The sequence below is a fragment of the Carassius carassius genome, chromosome 46, assembly GCF_963082965.1.
Source record: "Carassius carassius chromosome 46, fCarCar2.1, whole genome shotgun sequence".
Taxonomy (NCBI): Eukaryota; Metazoa; Chordata; class Actinopteri; order Cypriniformes; family Cyprinidae; genus Carassius; species Carassius carassius.
Genome location: NC_081800.1, coordinates 17,248,966 through 17,269,616, shown reverse-complemented (window position 1 = coordinate 17,269,616; position 20,651 = coordinate 17,248,966). Strand labels below are relative to the sequence as shown.

Genomic DNA, 20,651 nt, shown 5'->3' with positions numbered 1-20,651 from the left:
CAACAAAGCAAGCCACTCCTCATGGGCTCATATTTTTTAAATCCACCACGTAGTAACAACTGCATTGAGCTTTGTTGAAGACAGGATATAAAAACCCTTCAGAAACTTAGCTTGGCTTTACCCAATGTAGCACTATAATACACTATATGTAAACAAAAATAACAATACAACCATAGAAAATGCAGTGAAAGCTATTGCATTAATGTAGTAGAATCATACATTCATATTCAGATAAACAAACCCTGGCATTTGTACAGTTTCTACATTTTGTAGTCCATTTATTTTATATCCCTTACGAAAATTAACCATGGTTTCGTTTACCTACCACAGATAAAATCTAAAAATCACGGTTACTATAGTTAAACCATGCCACAAATTTACCATAGCTAAACTAACCATAGTTTAACCATATTTGTAGTAAAAATGTGGTTATACAAATGGTAATCAATATGGCACAAAAAAAAAACCACATGGTTACTACATTTTCACTACAATAAAACCATGGTTAATGTTCGTATAATAGATTAAACATAATAGTTTGCTTTAGAAGCTTTGTAGAACTTAAATGAAGTGAGGAGCTTTTTTAAAGCTTTTTTTATTCATTTTATTCATTTTTTTTATTTACTTGTTACATTGAGCTAACCATGGTGATGAGGAGCTATCCTTGGTGTTACATTTGGTTAATGTACAAGAACCACTGCTAAATCAATCTGTCAGTCAATCTTATAGTTAGTATAGTGGCTATGAAATAGTGTTGTGGAGTATACATGCAACTGATCTATATATGAACTATATGTTTTCTATTATAGATCAGTGATACATGCTTATCTGAAGCCTCTGCAGTCCGAAGAAATAGCTACCGACATGCGAAGCAACTTTATTGTTCCCTCTCCCGCAGACAGTGGTCGCTGCTCGGGCGGATTGGGATGGATTTATAGCACGGGAAATCGCTGCGTTATGAATTTCATAAAATCTTTGCTTTTCAGCTGTGGACTGTATTCTTTCGAGATCTTGCCAGATTTGTTTATCCACTCTCCTTTGTTAAATACGTAAGAACGGAAGAAGTGTACGATTTTTAGAAAACATCTTGTTGTTTGTAAAGCAGGCCGCTTAAGCCTCGGAGTTTACTAAAATTTTGCCCGGCATGTTACGCTCGGCCCACGGAATACTCGCGGCTTTTTTCACCCGGTAAGACCCGTTACCGCCGTTCGAAACAGCGCGCGCTGCAAAAAGTTTTTTTGTTTCGCAATGGGTCGTATGATCCCAACCTCCATATTTCATATTTTAGGTAAATTTGAGTTTAGATTAGTGAGTTAACTCAGTAACTTGTCGTTGTTGGATTGTAAACACAAAGATTAGGCAGATCCACGTAGTTAGACGTTGACGAGCATGCTATGTTATTAGCAGCTAAGCTAGCAACTAGCTATTGTGGTTCAACAAACAGTTTTCTGCTATCACAGACCGTGTGACTAAATCAAAAACATTTCTTTTTAAATTAACAAATCCAGTGGACACATTAATTGTGCATTGCACATAATAGCTTTTATAATTATTAGCATCGTCCAAGTGTAAGCTCTGCAGCTCTGAACTATCTGAATTAACTAGAAACACAAAGATGAGTAGTTACTGTTTATGTTATTACTTCATTTATACGATTATTAATAACTTTTTAGCGGTCACTGCCATAAATGTGCGGTTTATACATCTACAATGCATAAATGTGTATAAAAGTGTTATGACTCGCATCTCAAAAACCTCTTGAGATCTAATCTCTGATTTAACCCAAAGTAAAATAATATCAGGACCAGATAGACTAGGCACAGATGGTTTAGGGATGATGTTTAATAATTTGCACATTTTGATCTTAAAATATATAATTATAACAGTTTTCGTGCTTTTGCCCTTTATTGTATGAAGTATTTTGTTAGAATGAATAGAAACTTGCTTATATGGAGTCTCTTGACTATAATAAAGGCAGAGGATGCATGGGTGTAGAACTTAAGCTAACCAAATGAAGCGGGAAACTGCTGACAGATCCTGTAGGACGTAAACATTTTTTTTAGTTTAGAGTGCATGTAGTGTTATTTTCATAAACGTATGTGTATATGAATGACCATTCTTCCTTTTTTTTCAGCTAATTGTCCTCCACTCTTTCAACAGGTGCATGGTATCCACCTAGTCCTCGGTTTGACAGCAGTGGTCGTAGTAGCGACACATTTCTCATCTACGATTGACTGAGAGCTGTTGTCACTGCCCGCATACTTCTTATACAACACTTTACTGTAAATACAGCGGTCTTGACAGGATTGCAAGTTGATTGGTGAACCACTTGCAAGTGAAACTGACTCTCCACAGAGGCAACTAAGTGAACTGTGGTCCCCAAACAGAAGCAATACCATATCACAAGACTTTTTTTTTTTTTTTTTTTTTTTTACATTGACATATTTGGCCAGAGATTTTACAATGGCATCTGTTCCAGTTTACTGCTTATGCCGTCTCCCTTATGATGTCACGCGGTTCATGATAGAGTGTGATGTTTGTCAGGACTGGTTTCATGGCAGGTGAGGTTGCATTTTGTAAATTATAATTGAAAGCCAAATTGAAATCGCCTTTATGGTATATATGATGTTATTTGTTTGCAGTTGTAATGTTTTTTTTTTCTCTTGTAGTTGTGTTGGTGTGGAGGAAGACAAAGCGGCAAATATTGACCAGTATCACTGTCCTAATTGCCAGGTGACACATGGACCCTCTGTCAGTAAGTGCCGCAAATACTGCACAATAACTACCATTTTGTTGATTTGTAGATGAAATGCTTTTTTTCCCCTGAAAGATTTCTTTTATTTTCATTAAAAATCATTGAGGTACTATTATATTTTTTATTAATAATTTGAATCTGTTATATATACAGTGTCTATAAAAAGTATTCATACCCCTTTGTTTTTTCACATTTTGTTATTTTGCTGCCTTATGTTTTTTGTCCCACATCTATCTACACTCCATACACCATAATGACCAAGCAAAATACAGAGTCTGTGTAATTTATTCAGTTTTTTTTATTTATGAATGTATTTGTTTTTAGTATGTTACATTACAACAAGAATTGTAACCTTGGTAACTAGCTGAAATATATATTTACGTTAATGTTGATTTTTTTTTAAAGTTCTAAAAAGGTTTGTGGTATCAGACTAATAATCTATCAAGCGCATGTAGGAATGAAAATAGACCATTTATAACCTCATGGTGGAACACAAACACAATGTAAATACAATTTTAAACCATTAAAGTAGATCAGAATGGACTACCAAAATTGTGAGCTTGCACAAATGGATTAGTAACTATGGTATATGTTTCCCTCTCAGTGCGCAAACGTCGGGGGGCTATTAAACATTCTGATGCAGGAGTGGTGAGAGACTCGGGACGTCCTGTGAAGACGGGCAGTGCTCAGTTTGTCAGAGAGCTACGCAGCCGCACTTTTCCCGGGTATGGTCACAGGATGATTATTTATTGCCATGTCCAAATTAGGCTACTGGATGACCTTACTTTATTAACCCAGATTAATTTAGCTCTGATCAGACTTTAGGCTATGATTCACACCATTCAGCTTTGGCTAGCAATCTTTGGTGTCATTGGATTTTTAAAAAGTTGATGATGAGTATGCTGGAAAACGTATTTGACTTTTTATTTGTTTCTGTTTAAGTGCTGATGAAGTCCTGCTGAAGCCGACCGGGGCCCAGCTCACGGTTGAGTTTCTAGAAGAGCGCTCCTTTAGCGTCCCAGTCCTGGTCCTCAGGAAAGATGGTCTGGGCATGAATTTGCCCCCGTCATCTTTCTCAGTGTCAGATGTAGAGCATTATATTGGTACATAACTCTAATCTGCATTGCCACGTTGTGCTACTTTTAAGTAGTATTTTAGATGGGAATGTAATGCTTTACTATTGCTTTATAGGTTCTGACAAGGAAATTGATGTGATTGATGTCAGCCGCCAAGCAGACCTGAAGATGAAACTGGGAGAGTTTGTCGAGTACTACAACAGCCCAAACAGAGACCGAGTGCTCAATGTGATCAGCTTAGAGTTCTCAGACACCAGGTACTTTTAGGGATGTGCAAATCTACAAATGTCCATCTGAATGTGTACAGCTGTAGCAGTGGTGCTTTGAAGGAAATGGAAATTCACCCTTTATTGATCTTACTGTGATTGGATGATCCATAAACACTGCCATTTCTTACAATCAACCACAAGCTAGAGTTCAGATCTGCTTCTGTCCAGTCTACAACCAATCGATTGATTAAGTCCTTGCCCTGCATTTTTCTTGATAATCGGATTCACTTAAATGTATGTCACAATACAGAAGAAAAAATCTGTTTCTATTTCCATTACATCACAGCTTCAGAGGGGTTCAAAGGTACAACTTTTCAAAGAGGATTTAACCTTGCAAATTGTCTTGTATTCTTTGTCTCCTTTTGTAGGTTGTCAAATCTAGTGGAGACACCAAAGATTGTGAGGAAGCTGTCATGGGTGGAGAACCTCTGGCCTGAGGAGTCTATTTTTGAGAGGCCTAATGTGCAGAAATACTGCCTGATGGGAGTGAAGGACAGTTACACAGACTTTCACATTGACTTTGGTGGAACATCTGTGTGGTACCATGTACTCCGGGTTAGTTGTTTTCTATTAATTATATGCAGTGGAAAATGGCGGAGAAAGAGAATGACTCTCTAGAAAGCATCATGTTTTGTCCTCCAGACGAAAGTGGTCATATGTATTACTTTTTCTGCATGTCAGGGTGAGAAGATCTTTTACCTCATTCGTCCCACTGCTGCTAACCTGTCGCTTTTTGAGCGCTGGAGTTCATCCTCCAATCAGAACGAGCTGTTTTTTGGGGACCAGGTAGACATGTGCTACAAATGTTCACTAAAGCAAGGAAACACCCTCTTCATCCCAACAGGTACTATCTCTTTTTCTGCCAGATTTATTTCAAAAATAACTTTTTGATATCCCATGTGACTGAGAGAAATTATAATTAGATTAATAATGGTGATTCTTTGTGTGATAATTATCTGCTGTCAGGGTGGATTCATGCTGTTTTGACCCCTGTGGACTGTTTGGCATTTGGGGGAAATTTTCTACACAGCCTCAACATTGACATGCAGCTTCGGTGAGATGACGCTTCTGTTTGTCTCCTTAGTAGTATTGTGTTGCACTGGGCTTTTTCATTGGTCATTCTTTTCTTTTTTTTCTATCAGAGCATATGAAATAGAAAAACGACTGAGCACAGCAGAATTATTCAGGTTTCCAAACTTTGAGACCGTGTGCTGGTATGTTGGCAAGCATCTGCTGGACACCTTCAGAGGTGAGGTTTCTCCTCATAAAGCAAATGGCTTTTTTTTACTGTTTATTTTTTGTTTTAGTACAGCATTCTTTCATGTACTTTAGTTTTTCTCTTTTTCCAATCCACTTTAGGTCTAAGAGAGAATCGACGGCATCCTGCCACATACTTGGTCCATGGAGCCAAAGCACTCAATAATGCTTTCCGCGGCTGGACACGGAAGGAAGTACGGTTAATTATTATATTAATAGATATATTTGTATATATGAAGTCAATTGGAATAAAACATTCAAAGTGTTTCAGTGAGTTTAATCAAAACTGTAATTCAGTAATTAATGTGCATCATGTTCATTAAACACCTCATGTAAATATAGGTTGATTTAATATTGAAAAATAACTGGAGAATGTGAAAGAAAATAATGAGTTAATTTGGGGAAAAAAGTAATTGGCAAACCAGATTTTAATGTTTTACTTGTCATTTTTAATAAATGTATTAATGTGTAATTGGTTTGACTGAAATGTTTTTACATTTATTGGAAAAAACACCGTTTGAATATTAGATTTATATTGAATTTTGACAAAAGGCTAAAAACCATAAAAGAATTTGAGATATTTGATATATATCTTGAATGGCATGCTAACGATATTAAGTATTTGTCTGTACATTGTTGTTAACCATCATAAATTTGTTTTGAGAATGTATATATATATATAATTTTTATTTTTTTCTCCTTCTCAGTCCCTGGCAGAACATGAACATGAGATACCAGAGACTATAAAGACCCAGCAGCTTGTGAAGGATCTGGCTAAGGAGATACGCCTAGTTGAGGTGAGAGTAGCTCTGGGTTAGATTTCAGAGAAAAAAATCTAGTCATTTTTGTCTTGCATCTGAATTTATGTCTCTTTTGCAGGATATCTTCCAGCAGAACATCGGCAGGAGTGGGACACCATTTGGGGGCTCTCAGGGTCTTCCCTCTCCTCACCCCAAAGCTCCGTTAAACACATCCCTCACTTTTGGCCAGCACCCTGGTAAAAAGAGAGGCACCAAGCTGAAGGATGGATTTGGAGGAGGGGGTGTAGGCCTTCCAGGAGCTAAGAAAAAGAGCCAAAAAGGCAAAGAGATAAAAACAGAAGCTGGAGAGCTGGACCTGCTGGAGATTCACACTAAACACACGCTCAAGAAGTTCCAGCCAGGAAGCAAAGTCAAAAAGAGCAAGGTAGAGTTTCTGCTCAATAAGATTTTTTTTGTTTGTTTTAAAGAATGTAATAATTTTATTCAGTTAACATGCAACCAATTGATCAAAAGTGACAGAAAAGACATTCAATGTTACAAAAGATTTCTATTTTGAATAAATGCTGTTCTTCTGAACTTTCTATTCATTAAAGAATTTTGGAAAAATGTATCACCGTTTCCATATTAAGCAGCACAACTATATACAGTATATGTGTGTCTATATATATATGTATATATGTATGTATGTGTGTGTGTGTGTGTGTCTAACAATTTATTTAAAATTGTGATAATATAATATATTACTATAATATAAAAGTAAATATAGCTTTGTGAGCATAAGAGACTTGCCAATCTCAACATTTTGAACAGTAGTTTACAGAATATTATTATGGTTATGATTTATTATTATTGTATATTCTCTGTCTGATAAATTATTACATTATTAAATTTGTTTTACAAAAAAAAAAAATAATAATAAATATATATATATATATATATATATATATATATATATATATATATATATATATACACACACACACATATATATATACACACATACATATATACTCATTAAGAAAAAAATATTTTTTATAATGGAACTAAAGCTGAAAAACTAGTAATGTTATGTTATACTTTCGCCTAATATCGTCATTGTAAAGAATATAATTTGACCTTTCAGCTTGAGCTGCCCAATGACTGTCTAGATGATTTTGAAGAGAAGATCAACAAGAGCAAGCTTAAGCTTGTGCTGACTAATGGAAAGATACAAGGGTAAAACCGTGTCCTTCTCCCATCTCTCTGAAAAGAGTTTTTAATGTTATGTGATGACACTTATTTTTAATACCTCTTCTTCTTCCTCTCATAGAAAGAAGGGTCGTGCTGGCAGTGCAAATGGAGCCGGGAGTTCACTTCAACAGTTCCATTCCCACATGGCTACTTTGTCTGACTTTGACTCCGAAGATGAGCTTCAGATTGATGAAACCCCTCCACCTCGCCGTAGACCGTCTCTATCTAGCAAGAAGAAATTAGCTGGTAAAAGATTTCTCCTATTTATTAATCATGCTTTCATGATTCCTTTGTTTACACATCATTTACCCCCCTTTATATCATTCCAAACCCGTAAGATTTACTTTTAAAGTTAATAACAGTAATATCTTGGCTCAATGGTCTCATTAAGGTCTACCAAGGAAACTGCCTCGGGCCAAACCGTGCAGTGACCCCCACAGAATTCGTGAGCCAGGAGAAGTGGACTTTGATATTGAGGTATGCAAATCTCTTATAGGCAAGCTTAAGATTTCTCTCTAGATGTCTGGTTGTCACTGCTTTTATATCTTGCTTTTAAATAGGAGGATTACACCACAGATGAGGAGATGCTTACAGTGCAGGGAGTAAAAGGTGGAGCAGGCGGGATTTTAGACTTGCTCAAGGCAAGCAAACAGGTTGCGGGTCTTGATTCTGCACTGAGGTACTTCACACGGACCCTTTTTATACTACATGCTGATCATTACTAGCCTTTATCTCAAAGTAAAATATGTAGTTATCTACTTGCTATTAGGCTCAACTCTACTAATTTTCCCCTTATCATGAAGTGAGGAAGCACCAGCCTCCCCCAGCACCCGTGATGCTATCCAGGGCATGCTCTCGATGGCCAACCCTCCATCATCCTCATCCTCTTCCTCCTCTTCCTCTCCCCTGTCTGTCTCTGGAGGAGGTGAGATGCTGGGGCTTATAAAGGAGAAAGGAGGGAGAGCTGGGTGGATAAGTGGAGTCAAGAAGAATGAGAAAAAGACCACATTTCAGAGGCCAGGAAAACGGCCTATCAAACGACCAGCACGGCACCTCAGTGATGAAGAAAGCTTGGATGAACAGGAGACCTTGGGTACCTGTTTTAAAGACTCTGATTATGGTGAGTTCACAGATTCTTGAACATTTACACCACTGTTGCTAACATACTTATCAGAGGAAATACTGCGACCCACAGTGATTCTGTTTAAAGGAGAATTTCCACCCTCTTCTACAGTGTATCCATCACTAGAATCTGACGAGGAGGATCACATAAGCAAGTCCAAAATGAAAAGAAAGCGAAACTGGGATGATACACCCTGGAGTCCTAAAGGTATCTGTGTTAATGATTTATGATTATGTAGCATTTCTTAATGGTTCTAAACCTCATTTCTTCGCATATCCTCAGCACGTGTGACCCCTACACTGCCTAAGCAGGAGCGGCCGGTGAGAGAGGGTGCAAGGGTGGCTTCTGTAGAAACTGGGCTTGCAGCTGCTGCTGCCAAACTGGCGCAACAGGTGAGCTTTTGTCCCACACTTTGCCAGAACTTTTATAGATGTGGACCATTACAACTTTGGATGTGAATCTTTAAAGGGATAGTTCACCCAAATATGAAAATTCTGTAATTAATTGTAAATGTCGTTCCAAACCCGTAAGACCTTTGTTCTTCTTCAGAACACAAAATAATATATTTTTGATGAAATCCGAGAGCTTTCTGATCCAAAAAAAAACAAAAAAACTTTATTTAACAATTCTCCCCCAAGTTACCATCTACTGCCATTATTGAGAATAACACGACACATGCGCATGATGCTGCTGACGTAGGATATTAACTTTTTAAATATATATGAAATTGTCTATATTAATTGACGCATAAAAACGTGTAAAAACCTGTTCTCCTGAAATTAAATTACGCTTTAGTTATTCATTGTCCATGTTTTATGTGTTTTAGTGCTATAGTTCAAGTGCTGTCACAACTTGATCTACATGTTCTAATTAGCATGTTTTGACTATAATTGGATTTTTAAAACTATATTCTATTTTGCTTTTCTACAAAAAAACATTGCCTTTAAACGTACACTATGGTTCAAAAGTTTGAATTCATTAAGTTGGTTTGTAACTGCAGCTATTTAATCCAAAATACAATAAAAACTGTAATATTCTGTAATATTACTACAATTTAAAATCAAGCAGCTGTGCTGCTTAATGTTTTTGTGGAATCTTACTGACCCCAAACTTTCGTATATAAACATTAATATATATTTTTTTATATTTTCATCAATGCTATAATTTAATATAATTAAAATTATAAGTATTTTGTCATTGTCATTTTTTTTTGTCTTGTCTTTATTGTTGATCATCAAAACATTTTGTTTTCTCAGTATTTTCCTTGACAAGATTAACACTGACCTTAAACATCTTGTTACTTAAATGTCAGGAACAGCATAAAACCATAACCAGGAGAAAATACACCAAGAAGAAGGTCCCTCAAGAGAAAGTACATTCTGCAGCTGCCCAACTCCAGTGCCAGCCGGACTCTGCCCCTGTGTCTCCTCCTCTGCCCTCTGAGCCTCCTGTGGACTGCATAGTTGAGGAGAGGAGAGTGGAGGTGTACTCTGCCAGCCTGCTGGACCATGAGTACACAGCAGGACCAGGTCCTTTTAGCCCGGGGGGCCCAAGAGGAAGTGGTGCCATGGCTCCTGGCGTCTTCCTGACTTCAAGACGCCCCTCACTCTCTCCCCAAAACAGCAGCAGTTATCCTCCCTCTGCCCCCTCACCTGGAGGGCTGGCTTCTCCAACGTCAGCAGGAGTGTGTCAAGGTAACTAGATTTACCGTACGTAACCCTTAAAAGAATAAGGGGCGGCAGTGGCTCAGTGGTTCATGTAGGTTGTCTACAAACCGGAAGGTTGGTGGTTCAATCCCCGGCTCCACCTGACCAAGTGTCGAGGTGTCCTTGAGCAAGACATCTAACCCCAGCTGCTCCCGACGAGCTGGATGGCGCCTTGAATGGCTGACACCGCAGTTGGTGTATGAATGAGTGTGTGAATGGTTGAATGTGAGGCAACTTGTAAAGCGCTTTGGATGGCCATGTGGTCTTTTGAAAGCGCTATATAAATGCAGTCCATTTTACCATTTTGTTTTTACCAATAAGTGTTTCGAATCACATTGACATTTTTCCACTCTTCTTTCTCACAGGAAAACGCCCGAAGAAAGGACTTGCTACGGCTAAACAGAGACTGGGAAAGATTCTTAAAATACATAGAAACGGCAAGCTTCTTCTGTAGTTTGATAATATGGAGAGGAGACTGCAGGGAACAATAGAGGAGGAGAGAACGAATAAGGATTAGAGAGGACTTGAGTGATTTTGGTGTTAATTTATGTGACTGTTTTATGGTTAATGTTCTGCTAGCCTGGTTTTTAGTTGCTTCATCGGGATGAAAAGTGAAAAGAATGAGAAAATTCAGTTGAAATCCATTTAGCATGGTGTTTTAGAAATAGAGCTAAACAGATGGATACAATAATGGAGTGATGACTGTATTGCTAATTGTTTTTCCATAATTTTCAGTACTCCAACCTTTGTTTCATAGTTATAAACTGACTTTTAGTTTGAAAATTGTATATTTCTAGAAAAAAAATGCTGAGGAGCACTTGATGTTAGATCAAATTGCCTAAAGCCATTGCAAACAAAAAGATGACACTGTTCAGAAGATCTCTGACTGGTTTATTTGAAGTCAATTTATAAATGTCACTTTCTCATGGCTATTTGTCCCGGTCCATTCTCCTTCTGAATCCATGCATATTATTTGTTTACATGCTTCATTTAGTATCTATTCATATCAAATTATTTTATACCATAGTAGGCAATTTGATACACAATGGAACGTAATTGCTGTAGAAGTCCTGTAGTAACGTCTCTTTGCTTGTTAAAATGTTTTTACAGTAATACTAACACATTTTTATCAACAATTGTATTTTAGATGTGTATATACTTAAAGTTTGTCTTGTTTTGTTTGTTTTCCACCTAGCATGGGCAGCATAGTGTCCTGTCACCATTTGGCCAGGGTTGTCTTTCCCATCTATAGTACAGCTCCATGTTTAATTGTAGAGATTGAGCTCAGTGGTGGGCACGTTTTAACGTAGTAATTGTAAAGAACACAGAAATTGACTTTAGAGCAGTTTGAGATCATACGGCTGATTCAGTAGGTTCAGTGTACATATTTGGTGTTTTATTATTATTATTTTTTTAATATTATTAACGTTTTTCTTTAGAAAGAAAGAAAATTGCATTGGAATCTTTCTTGACACCTTGTACAAAAATACGTTTTGGGTAAATGACAGCATACCAGTTGTTTAGTTCAGTTTTATTTGTATAGGATAATTATGCTGTTATTTTTCATTGACGCTTATGATATTAGCAATGTGATGAAGTTAATGTATTCTATTGCTACTTCAATGTTATTGTTCATTTACCCCCCCCCCACTTATCAATGATATTAATTTTAATGTCAATATACTTTAGTTTTGCTTTTTTATATAATACTTCATTCTAGAAGAGTAAAATGTAACATTTTCTTGTAATTCTATGTAATGGCAACAATACATATTTTTTGTCTTCTCCTTTGACCATTATGTCAGAACCAAAAAATATTGATAAATTAGTGGGCCAGTGTAAATATTATTTAGTTTTTTTTTTCTTCTTCTTTTTTCCCCCCTAAAAATATCACGGATCTTGTAATCCAAGTGTAATTGGAAATTTGTTTTGAGGTTTGTAGAAATATGTTTTGAACGTGAAATAACAGAAGACAGTTGTTCGAATATTCTGGTAAAACTATTATTTTTAGATATTGTTGTCAGATGATTCTGAAATGATTCTGGATATTTTTGTAATATTTTGAGTTTTTTGTACATCCGTTTGATTTGTCATCATCTTCACATCGTCTCTTAATGTTGCTACTTACACTCATATTTTACTAAACATCTGTGCCTTCAGTAAAGTACATAGCGAGCTCTCTTACTGAAACCGTGCATATCTGCACATCTTTTGATACTAGATTTAGTTTAATGGCATCTCTTGTCTACTGAGACAGCTATTCAGGATTTCTAGCAATTGACAGTAAAAAAAAAAAAACAGGAATGATGTGAAGCAAGATGCGCAACAAAGAAACTGTTCAAAAACCTCAAAATATGCGAGGACTGACTTTCAAATATGTTCTTATTAAAACTTACATTTACTTAAGTTATTCTCTTCTCTATCTTTCTCTCTTCTTTATTAATTGTGTGCGTTTAGGATTTATGTATGTATTCATCTTTTTTTTTTTTGTCTGTTAAAGTTAATTTTAAACTATTATTGTTGATCACAGTTCCTCTCAGGGTTTAATTTGTATCTAATTTCATTTTGATAGAATCGTTTAAAAAGAGCAACGGTAGTGTTAGGAGTTCACTTCTTTCAGGACAACTTTAAAACCAAGTCAAATTTGAACCCATTTAATATTTATAATTGGACGTTGTCTTTTGCTAGTGTCACCACCTTTGGTTTTTGAAACGGCTTGAGCAGATTTTTCCTAATGACCTCTATTAAAAGATATTTGTTAAAAAAAAGTGTTTGCATTTTTGTCATTTTAAGTCTATTTTCGTTTTACTTTGCAATATAGTCTCTCACATGCTTAGTTGGTTAACTCCACATTTCCCCGCGAAAAAGAATCTTTGTCTCTTGACGTAAAAAATATGAAACCATGGAAATGGAATGATGAACAGCACAAACGGAATTTATGTCAGTCAGCAATTGGCTGATGCCACGTCTCCGTCAGCCAGTCAAAATGCGCGCTTTTTACAAACTACCCCGGAAGTCAGCACGCTAGTGTTGTTTTCCAGCCTCGCCTGGGAAAGGGAGAGTGGCTTGGTGTGGAAAGTCCTGTAGCTTGAAAACAACATAAAAAGCTGCAGTTTTAGGATACTACTGTAACCCAGGACTTACGTATGTAAAGGTTTGTTAGTAAAACTACATACCTACCGTCTTATTCACATTGAATATGACTTTATTAGCAGTATACTGACGCGGTACACTGCTATAGTTATATAGTAGTGAGGTTTTTAATGATTGAGCGAACATTTCTTCGTTAAGGAACGTTTTGTGACCACTCTCAAGGGCACTGAACCCCTTTAGAGATTGCGTCCTCAAACACTATGAGACCCCAGAAAAGAAATCAGCAGGTTCATGCAGGGTCAGGGTGAGTGAACAGATCATGAATTAAACACATTTGACTCCCTAATTTGCAGTACTGTAATGGATTTGATATCACCTTGCTCAGTTTTTGAATAATTCATTTGTCATTTGTTTTGTAATTTTTTTAAGTTAATAATAATCAGTTTAATGACTGAATATTTCATGTAAGTATCAAAACTGAATAATTTTACAGTGATACTATGGTGTTGATTTCTGAACCATTTTCCATTAGGATCTTGAGGCATCAAGAGTTAAAGACAAAAAGTGCTTCCTCTAAAAGAGGATCTGAAAATGTGGACCCCAATGCCTCTCCTGAAACTGGAAAAGGAGTCAATAAACTCAAAGGTGTCAGCAGGCTTCCAGTCCTTGCCAAATCTCTGCAACCAGCTCTAAGTGAGCTCTCCCAAAATCCCAGTCACAACAAATGGGAACAGAGGGCTCTTACAGTAAGGACACCACAGAAGTGTTATTTTGGTATTATTTATATACTTATGTATATATTTTTATTAATATTATTAGAATATTACAATAAGGTTGTATTATTATATTTCAGTTTTCATTTACATTTTAGTAAGTAATATTTTAGTAACATGATTTCTACATTTTGTTTTTGCATTTCTATACATCTTTAATTTCAATATGAGTAAATTTAGTACTAATCTAATAAAAATTTTGAGCTGTTTCTTAGGCAACTACTTGAAGTAAGATTAAGTTCTAATTCTAATATTTACATTTTTATTTCAGCTTTGTTTTGAATACCAAAAATTATTTTTGATAGTTTTAGTTAACCGTAACTACGATGGGAAATAATGATTTCTTTTTCTTTTGTCTTCAGAGTAAAGCTCAGAAAAAAAGGATCAGCACCAAACCTTTTCCTTTCAATTTGTCCCAGTCACGCACACACAATCAGAGAAACAAAGCCATTCCTCTTGGAAAAGCTGCCCTGGTGACTTCTACCCGACTGAAACCAGGGGCAAAAGTGAGGAACTTGAATCAAAGTGCCAAAACTGAAACTTCAAGTAATAAAGCTATGACACCAGGTGTCCTTAGGTCTCCGGCTAACAATTCACATCAGCTGCAGCTTGGTAGTCATGTAGAATATGTGGCATCAAATAAAGACTCCATTGATGTTCACCCACCTTCACATGAATCCGGAAGCTGCAGTCACACTGATTTAAGTTCACGTTTAGGTAGCATCACTCTTGTACAATCTAAGATTCCTGAAGACTCAAGTTTGAGTCATTTATGTAAAACTTCACTCATTAAAGTAGATGTTAATTCTGATAATCAAGCACCAAAGGACAGGAACTGTCTCCCAACAACAACACAAAGCCATGTAAACACTAAAGGTGAGTGACATAAGATCTTTTCTTATTGTGTCAGTGTTCAAGTTCGATCTCAACAGTGTTCATAGGTTTTTATTTTATTTATTTTTTTATAATTAATGTATGTAAATATGAGTCAAATCATTCATCAGCTGTGCACAATGTCCTCCCATGTGAAGGATCAAGTGCTGTTGGAGCACAATACATGATGCCACGTTTATCTACCTTCCCCCCTGGACCAGAAACCTTCAATAATCTGGTTAGAAATTGTTGATCTTGGTAATAAAACCTAAGTGTTTACTGTCCCTTCATGATGATCATGACCGTTGTCTTTTCAGTCAAGTATGTGCTCTGGTGCACATGTATTTTCATCTTGTAGCTTCAAAGAGTTGTGAAGAAGAGTCATGGCGTTGATGTCATCGCAGGTTAGTTCCTTTTCAAAGACTCAAACTTGTCTTATTGATCACAGAATGTAAGCGTTTTCTTTCTCCTATCATCTCAAGACAAAGAAAAAACACTCAAAAAAAACACTCATCCTTAACGGTTTGAATGAAAAGACTAAGAGTTTAAGAGAGATTAAGATTGATCAAATTGTGTTCAGTAATCTGTGTATGGTTTGTGCCTGCAGGAAGTGCCTTCTCTCCTGATCCATCAGTGCTCCGTGGTATTTTACAGATAAGTGGAACAACACCTCATGCACCAACCGGCCTTACTGGCAGAGCAACTTCTGTTTACTCTGTAATGCCCAGTCAGATTTGCTGTCTTAACAGTTGAATTTTGAATGCTAAAAAATAAGGTTTGAAATACCTTATTGTTCATTTCAGGCTCAAAGAGTACCAGTTAGGAAACTTCAAACAGATGATTCACCAGCTGTCAAAGTTCCTGCAGGTAATCTAGCCCATTTATTTTGCATTAAATAAAGTGTATACACTTCTGCTAAAATCAATACTTTTATTTAACACGGATACATTAAATGACAGTAATGATATTTAAAATGTTATAAAAGATTTCTATTTCAAATAAATGCTGTTCATCTGAACTTTCTATTCAAAGAATTCAAAAAATATTTTTTATCATGGTTACTACAAAAATATTAAGCAGCACACCTGTTCCCAACACACTGAGCCACAACTCCGCATATTAAAATGATTTCTAAAGGATTATATGATATTAAAGACTGCAGTAATGACTGCTGAAAATTAAGCTTTGCCATAGCCCATCACAGGAACAAACTACATTTTAAAATGTTAAAATGGAAAATTATTTATAATTGTACTTTTTCACAATATTTTTTAAATTAATGCAGCTATGTATAATGCTAGTGTATACTGATATGTTACAGCACTATTTACAAACTATGTGTTATAATGCAGTGCTTTTTCCCCCATAAGGTTAATATGAATGTAATGTGATTCCAAAATATTTTTCTTTTAGGAAGTGGTGTGTCCTTCTCCCCTGACCCTGTGGCCCTGCGCAGTATTCTACTGAATGAAGGTGTGAGGGCTGGTGGAGCAACACCCAGAGTTTCCACCTGTCCCACTCGCAGAGGAACTTCCATTTATTCTGTGAGTCTGCTCCGATGGATTCATTTACATTTATTCATTTGGCAGATGCTTTTATCCAAAGCGAGTTACAGCTGAGGAATACAACCAGATTAAGGGGAAAAGGTACAATAAGAGAATAGAAAAAGTGAAGTGCTTGCAGGAAAAAAAATAGTTTTCAGTTGTTTCCTGAAGGTTGTGAGGGATTCGGCTGTCCGGGTGAAGTTAGGTAGGTCGTTCCACCAACAGGATACAGTGAAAGAAAATGTCCTGACGTGAAAAGTGAAAATGTGAAAGAGTGATTTTATGCCTCTCTGCAATGGGACCGCTGCACATTTACCAACCACAGGCTCCTGAGGGGAAATAGACTGTAGGAGATAGGGTCTAGAGGGCAGGTGGTAGGGTGACGGGAGAGGGTAAGTTTAGAGACTTCATCTTCTGTAAAAGGAGAGAAGATGATCAGCTGTGTGATTGTTTGCTGTGAGTTCCTGGGTGAGTGGGGCAGAGACCTGGCTGCTGTTGGATGTGGTTTTTGTGAAGTAATTAGCAAAATCGTTTGCTGCTAGAGAGGTGGTGGGAAGTGACGGAGGTGGTTAAAGGACAGTATTGTATGTTTTGAAGAGTTTTGAAATTATTCAGATTCCAGTTGTGTGCCATAATGAAGGTGTTTTGAATTTTCTTTACTTTAGGCCCAGAGAGTCCCAGTGAAGAAGAATAAGCCTGAAGTTGTTGTAGCAGCAACATCATCTGGGAGTAAGTTTGACTCTCCAGTGTTTCTTCCCTTTCAACATCATGTTTTCATTCCTGTAAACCACTGTCTGCTGTGGTGCAGGTGCAAATAGAACACCAGTGATGAAATGGACACCACAGCGGATCGCAAACCCCAAACCACAGTCAGTGGTGAGTGTTCTCTGGTCTTGTCTAATTGTTTTGTACAGTATCCATTGGCATAAAGGCTGTGAAAAGTTTTCAATATCCTTTTTATTATTATTTTATTATATCATATTATATTAATAATATTTTTTGTGTGTGTGTTCTGTTTTGAAACTATTTGTATCCCAGGTTTATGTTTACTGTTTCTATTTACAGAGGAAACTTTGTACTGCCCATAAGATGTCCAGTTTAAAGTGCTCCCCAGGTTTGCGTGAAGCCCACAACCCCAGCACTGGACTCTTGGTGTCACAGAAGGTAAAACAGTCCCATAATGCAGAACCCTTTTAATTTCTTACTTGATCTGCATGATAAAATGTCAGGTCAATACGGAGTGTTGAATGTGTTCTAGAGGGAAGATGTCGTTTAAAGGTTATTTGAGGACCAAGAGCAGATGGATGATGACCAGATAGACCAAGATGATGCTACTTCACAACAGTTACTGAACAGCCATCAAACTGTACGGTTGATTTTAGTCTAAAACATGAATTTATGCATTACTGATCAATTTCTTTATGGCCTAAAAATAGTCTGACGTGATCTTCTCTTCATGCAGACTGAAGTGCAGTCAACAATTAAAGAAAATTTGAATTCAAATCATTGTCACACTAAGAACGAAGGCAAGAAAACAGCTCAGCCTTTCATACAAGCAGCACACAGAGGGTCAGTCATTGTTTTCTCATCAAGCCAAAGACTTGGAAAAGACTGGTCTCAGGATACTCTGAAGACTCATGGGACCGGTGACCCTCTGCAGCTCTTTGAAGGCCAGCTTACATCCCATAATGCATTACCACTACAATCAGACCAAAGCAATGGATCACAGATCAATCCCAGCTTAGACCTGCCTAAACAAAGCCAATCAAAAGGTAAGCATTCCATCCGACGTGAAACTAATATGAACCTTTTTTCTATTTTCTTGTAACATGCATTGCTGCAAATGACCATTTTTGTCCAGTGTTGTAATTAATGATGCTTAAGCAGATATTTTACACATCCTGAAAACTTAAGCATTTGTAACATTAAATGCATTTCCACACCTGTCTGTAGCTCCTACTGTAATGCAGTCTACCGCTGTGTCTGCTCTGCGGCGGCGTCATACTCCTCTGGAGGAGATGTTTCTGGATGAGGAATGTGCTACTTATACTTCTCGCCTGCTGTCCTGCCCACTGCAGCCCCGCTATGGTAACCCGGTGGCTGCCACACTTCTGTTTCAAGACTCTAAAGTGAGTGATCATTGTATTTTGGATTGTACTTACTAAACTGGTTGTCAAGCTGAATAGCTGTTAATACATCATCTTGTTATCTCGGTCTTCTCCACAGTGTTTTTTACCCATTGGCCTGTCCTCTCCTGTACTTCTGAGTCTTGTCCCTTCAGATTTCTCTATCAGAGCATAAAGGTAGATGTCCCAAAATACCCTGCACGTGTCAGTCTATGTAAGACTGTCTGAAACAGTATTTCTAGTTGCAATTTTGATACAGAGATGTATCTGGCTACAGATTCCACAAGCAGCAAAGTCTTGGATAGACACAGTATTTGGTGGTATTCAGTGTTGACAATGTAACTGAATGCATCTTTTTTACACTGAACTTATCACTGACTGGAAACACTGTGTGTTTTCCACTTGTCTCTTGTATGAAGTGTATAATAAATGTATATATAAACACATTTTTACATAAAAAATGTTTTATTATAAATTGTATTTGTTCTTTTTTTCCTGAATTAAACTATTGCTTTAACATTGAGACATGGCAAATTTGATCTTTTTTTTTTTTAAGTGAAAAAAAGTGACGTTACTCTCAGCCAAGTATGGTGACCCATACTCAGAATTCTTGCTCTGCATTTAACCCATCCAAAGTGCACACACACAGAGCAGTGAACACACACACACTGTGAACACACACCTGGAGCAGTGGGCAGCCATTTATGCTGCGGCGCCCGGGGAGCAGTTGGGGGTTCGATGCCTTGCTCAAGGGCACCTAAGTCGTGTTATTGCCGGCCCAAGATTCGAACCCACAACCCTAGGGTTAGGAGTCAAACTCTCTAACCACTTGGCCACGACTTCCCCCTTGGTTTTTCTTCTTCTTAAGCATGTAACCTTTGCTGTGTAATTCAAGTTGATACTTTATATTTAGCTGAGTCAGGGGGTGTCCGACTGACGCGTCTGTGTTTGTGAAATTAAATCAAGGGGGTGGGTACAAATTGCTGGAACACTGTCCTATTAAACTCTTCCCTCTGGAGCCCCTTGCTTTGAGAGATGGTGCAAGCACGTCTTTCATTAGCCTCCTTTTCCTATTCTCTCTGCAACCAATTTCTGGAATACATGAACCGTGGCTAAGAAACCGCTGGGGTTGATCCAACAAATATGGGGGCCGGAACGGGCCATTGCTGTACTGATGTCAGGTGGTGATGGCCAAGGTAATGCCTCTTACATTTTGTGTAATCTACATGTGATGTCTACATTTATCTATCTTCTGTTGAGAAATAGAATGTAACAAGAATTGTACTGAATTGGAAGACGTGATAAATGACCCCAAATAATATATAAATCATAAAAAATTTAAGAAGCTTGGGCAGAAAATTAAATCTTCTTTAGTTTTTTTTTAATTGCTCTTGTAGCCTTTAGCTTTAGCCTGTAGCTATTGTCCCCCTCTTCCTATTTTGCATAATTGAAGGCTAAATTTATCTCCATTGACCTTCTTCTGAAATGACATAAGTGTATGGAGAGTACCAGGATTTTCCACAGCCACACACTGTTGAAACTAGAGACACTGAACCGTGTTTGTGCACAACACCTTTAGTTCTGAGCTCACAGAATTAAGTTATCTCAGACACTCTTGTTCACACCATTCCACAATTTGGTCAAGTAATGAAATGTAATGTGAGGTATCTCTCCTTACTTTCTCAGTAGCCTTGTATATTTCTATATTTCTATAGTTAAAGATATGAAATGAATATTTTCTTGACTATTGCAGGGAGGAATGCAGCTGTGAGGGCCACTGTGAGAGTTGGCCTTTACACTGAAGCATAAGTTGCTTTGTCTGTGAGGTACATTTTCATTTATAAGAATACTGACAAAAGTGTCCATGCCAGTGACATCTGTTACCAGTGTTGTTGAAGTCACGTCTGTTCCCCATGTGCAGGGCTATCAGGGATTTGTTGATGAAGGGAATCACATCCGTCCTGCTACTTGGGAGAGTGTGTCCGTGATACTACAGCTGGTGTGCCTTCAGATGCTAGAATTTATTAAATTCAGTTTATTATTCTTAGCATACTAGGGCTTTAAT

General features: G+C 37.2%; 2 protein-coding genes across 2 annotated transcripts; both read left to right on the top strand.

Moving 5' to 3' along the window:
* Window positions 1-885: 885 nt before the first annotated feature.
* Window positions 886-10,835, top strand: LOC132129707 (histone lysine demethylase PHF8). Its single transcript, XM_059541387.1, has 22 exons — window positions 886-1,188; window positions 2,161-2,561; window positions 2,670-2,755; window positions 3,360-3,480; window positions 3,698-3,858; window positions 3,947-4,088; window positions 4,469-4,655; window positions 4,782-4,944; window positions 5,067-5,154; window positions 5,243-5,349; window positions 5,460-5,551; window positions 6,065-6,154; window positions 6,237-6,542; window positions 7,242-7,333; window positions 7,428-7,594; window positions 7,740-7,825; window positions 7,909-8,027; window positions 8,152-8,468; window positions 8,583-8,678; window positions 8,754-8,863; window positions 9,784-10,165; window positions 10,543-10,835. Exons 2-22 carry the CDS (start codon window positions 2,464-2,466, stop codon window positions 10,629-10,631), a joined length of 3,099 nt encoding a protein of 1,032 aa, XP_059397370.1. The 5' UTR covers window positions 886-1,188; window positions 2,161-2,463; the 3' UTR covers window positions 10,632-10,835.
* Window positions 10,836-13,530: 2,695 nt separating this feature from the next.
* On the top strand, window positions 13,531-18,979 carry LOC132129029 (uncharacterized). Its single transcript, XM_059540443.1, has 12 exons — window positions 13,531-13,574; window positions 13,803-14,016; window positions 14,406-14,549; window positions 15,275-15,320; window positions 15,524-15,633; window positions 15,720-15,783; window positions 16,330-16,460; window positions 17,126-17,189; window positions 17,269-17,336; window positions 17,923-18,232; window positions 18,414-18,589; window positions 18,687-18,979. The coding sequence occupies exons 1-12, from the start codon at window positions 13,531-13,533 to the stop codon at window positions 18,759-18,761; spliced, it is 1,446 nt and encodes a 481-aa protein (XP_059396426.1). The 3' UTR covers window positions 18,762-18,979.
* Window positions 18,980-20,651: the final 1,672 nt, after the last annotated feature.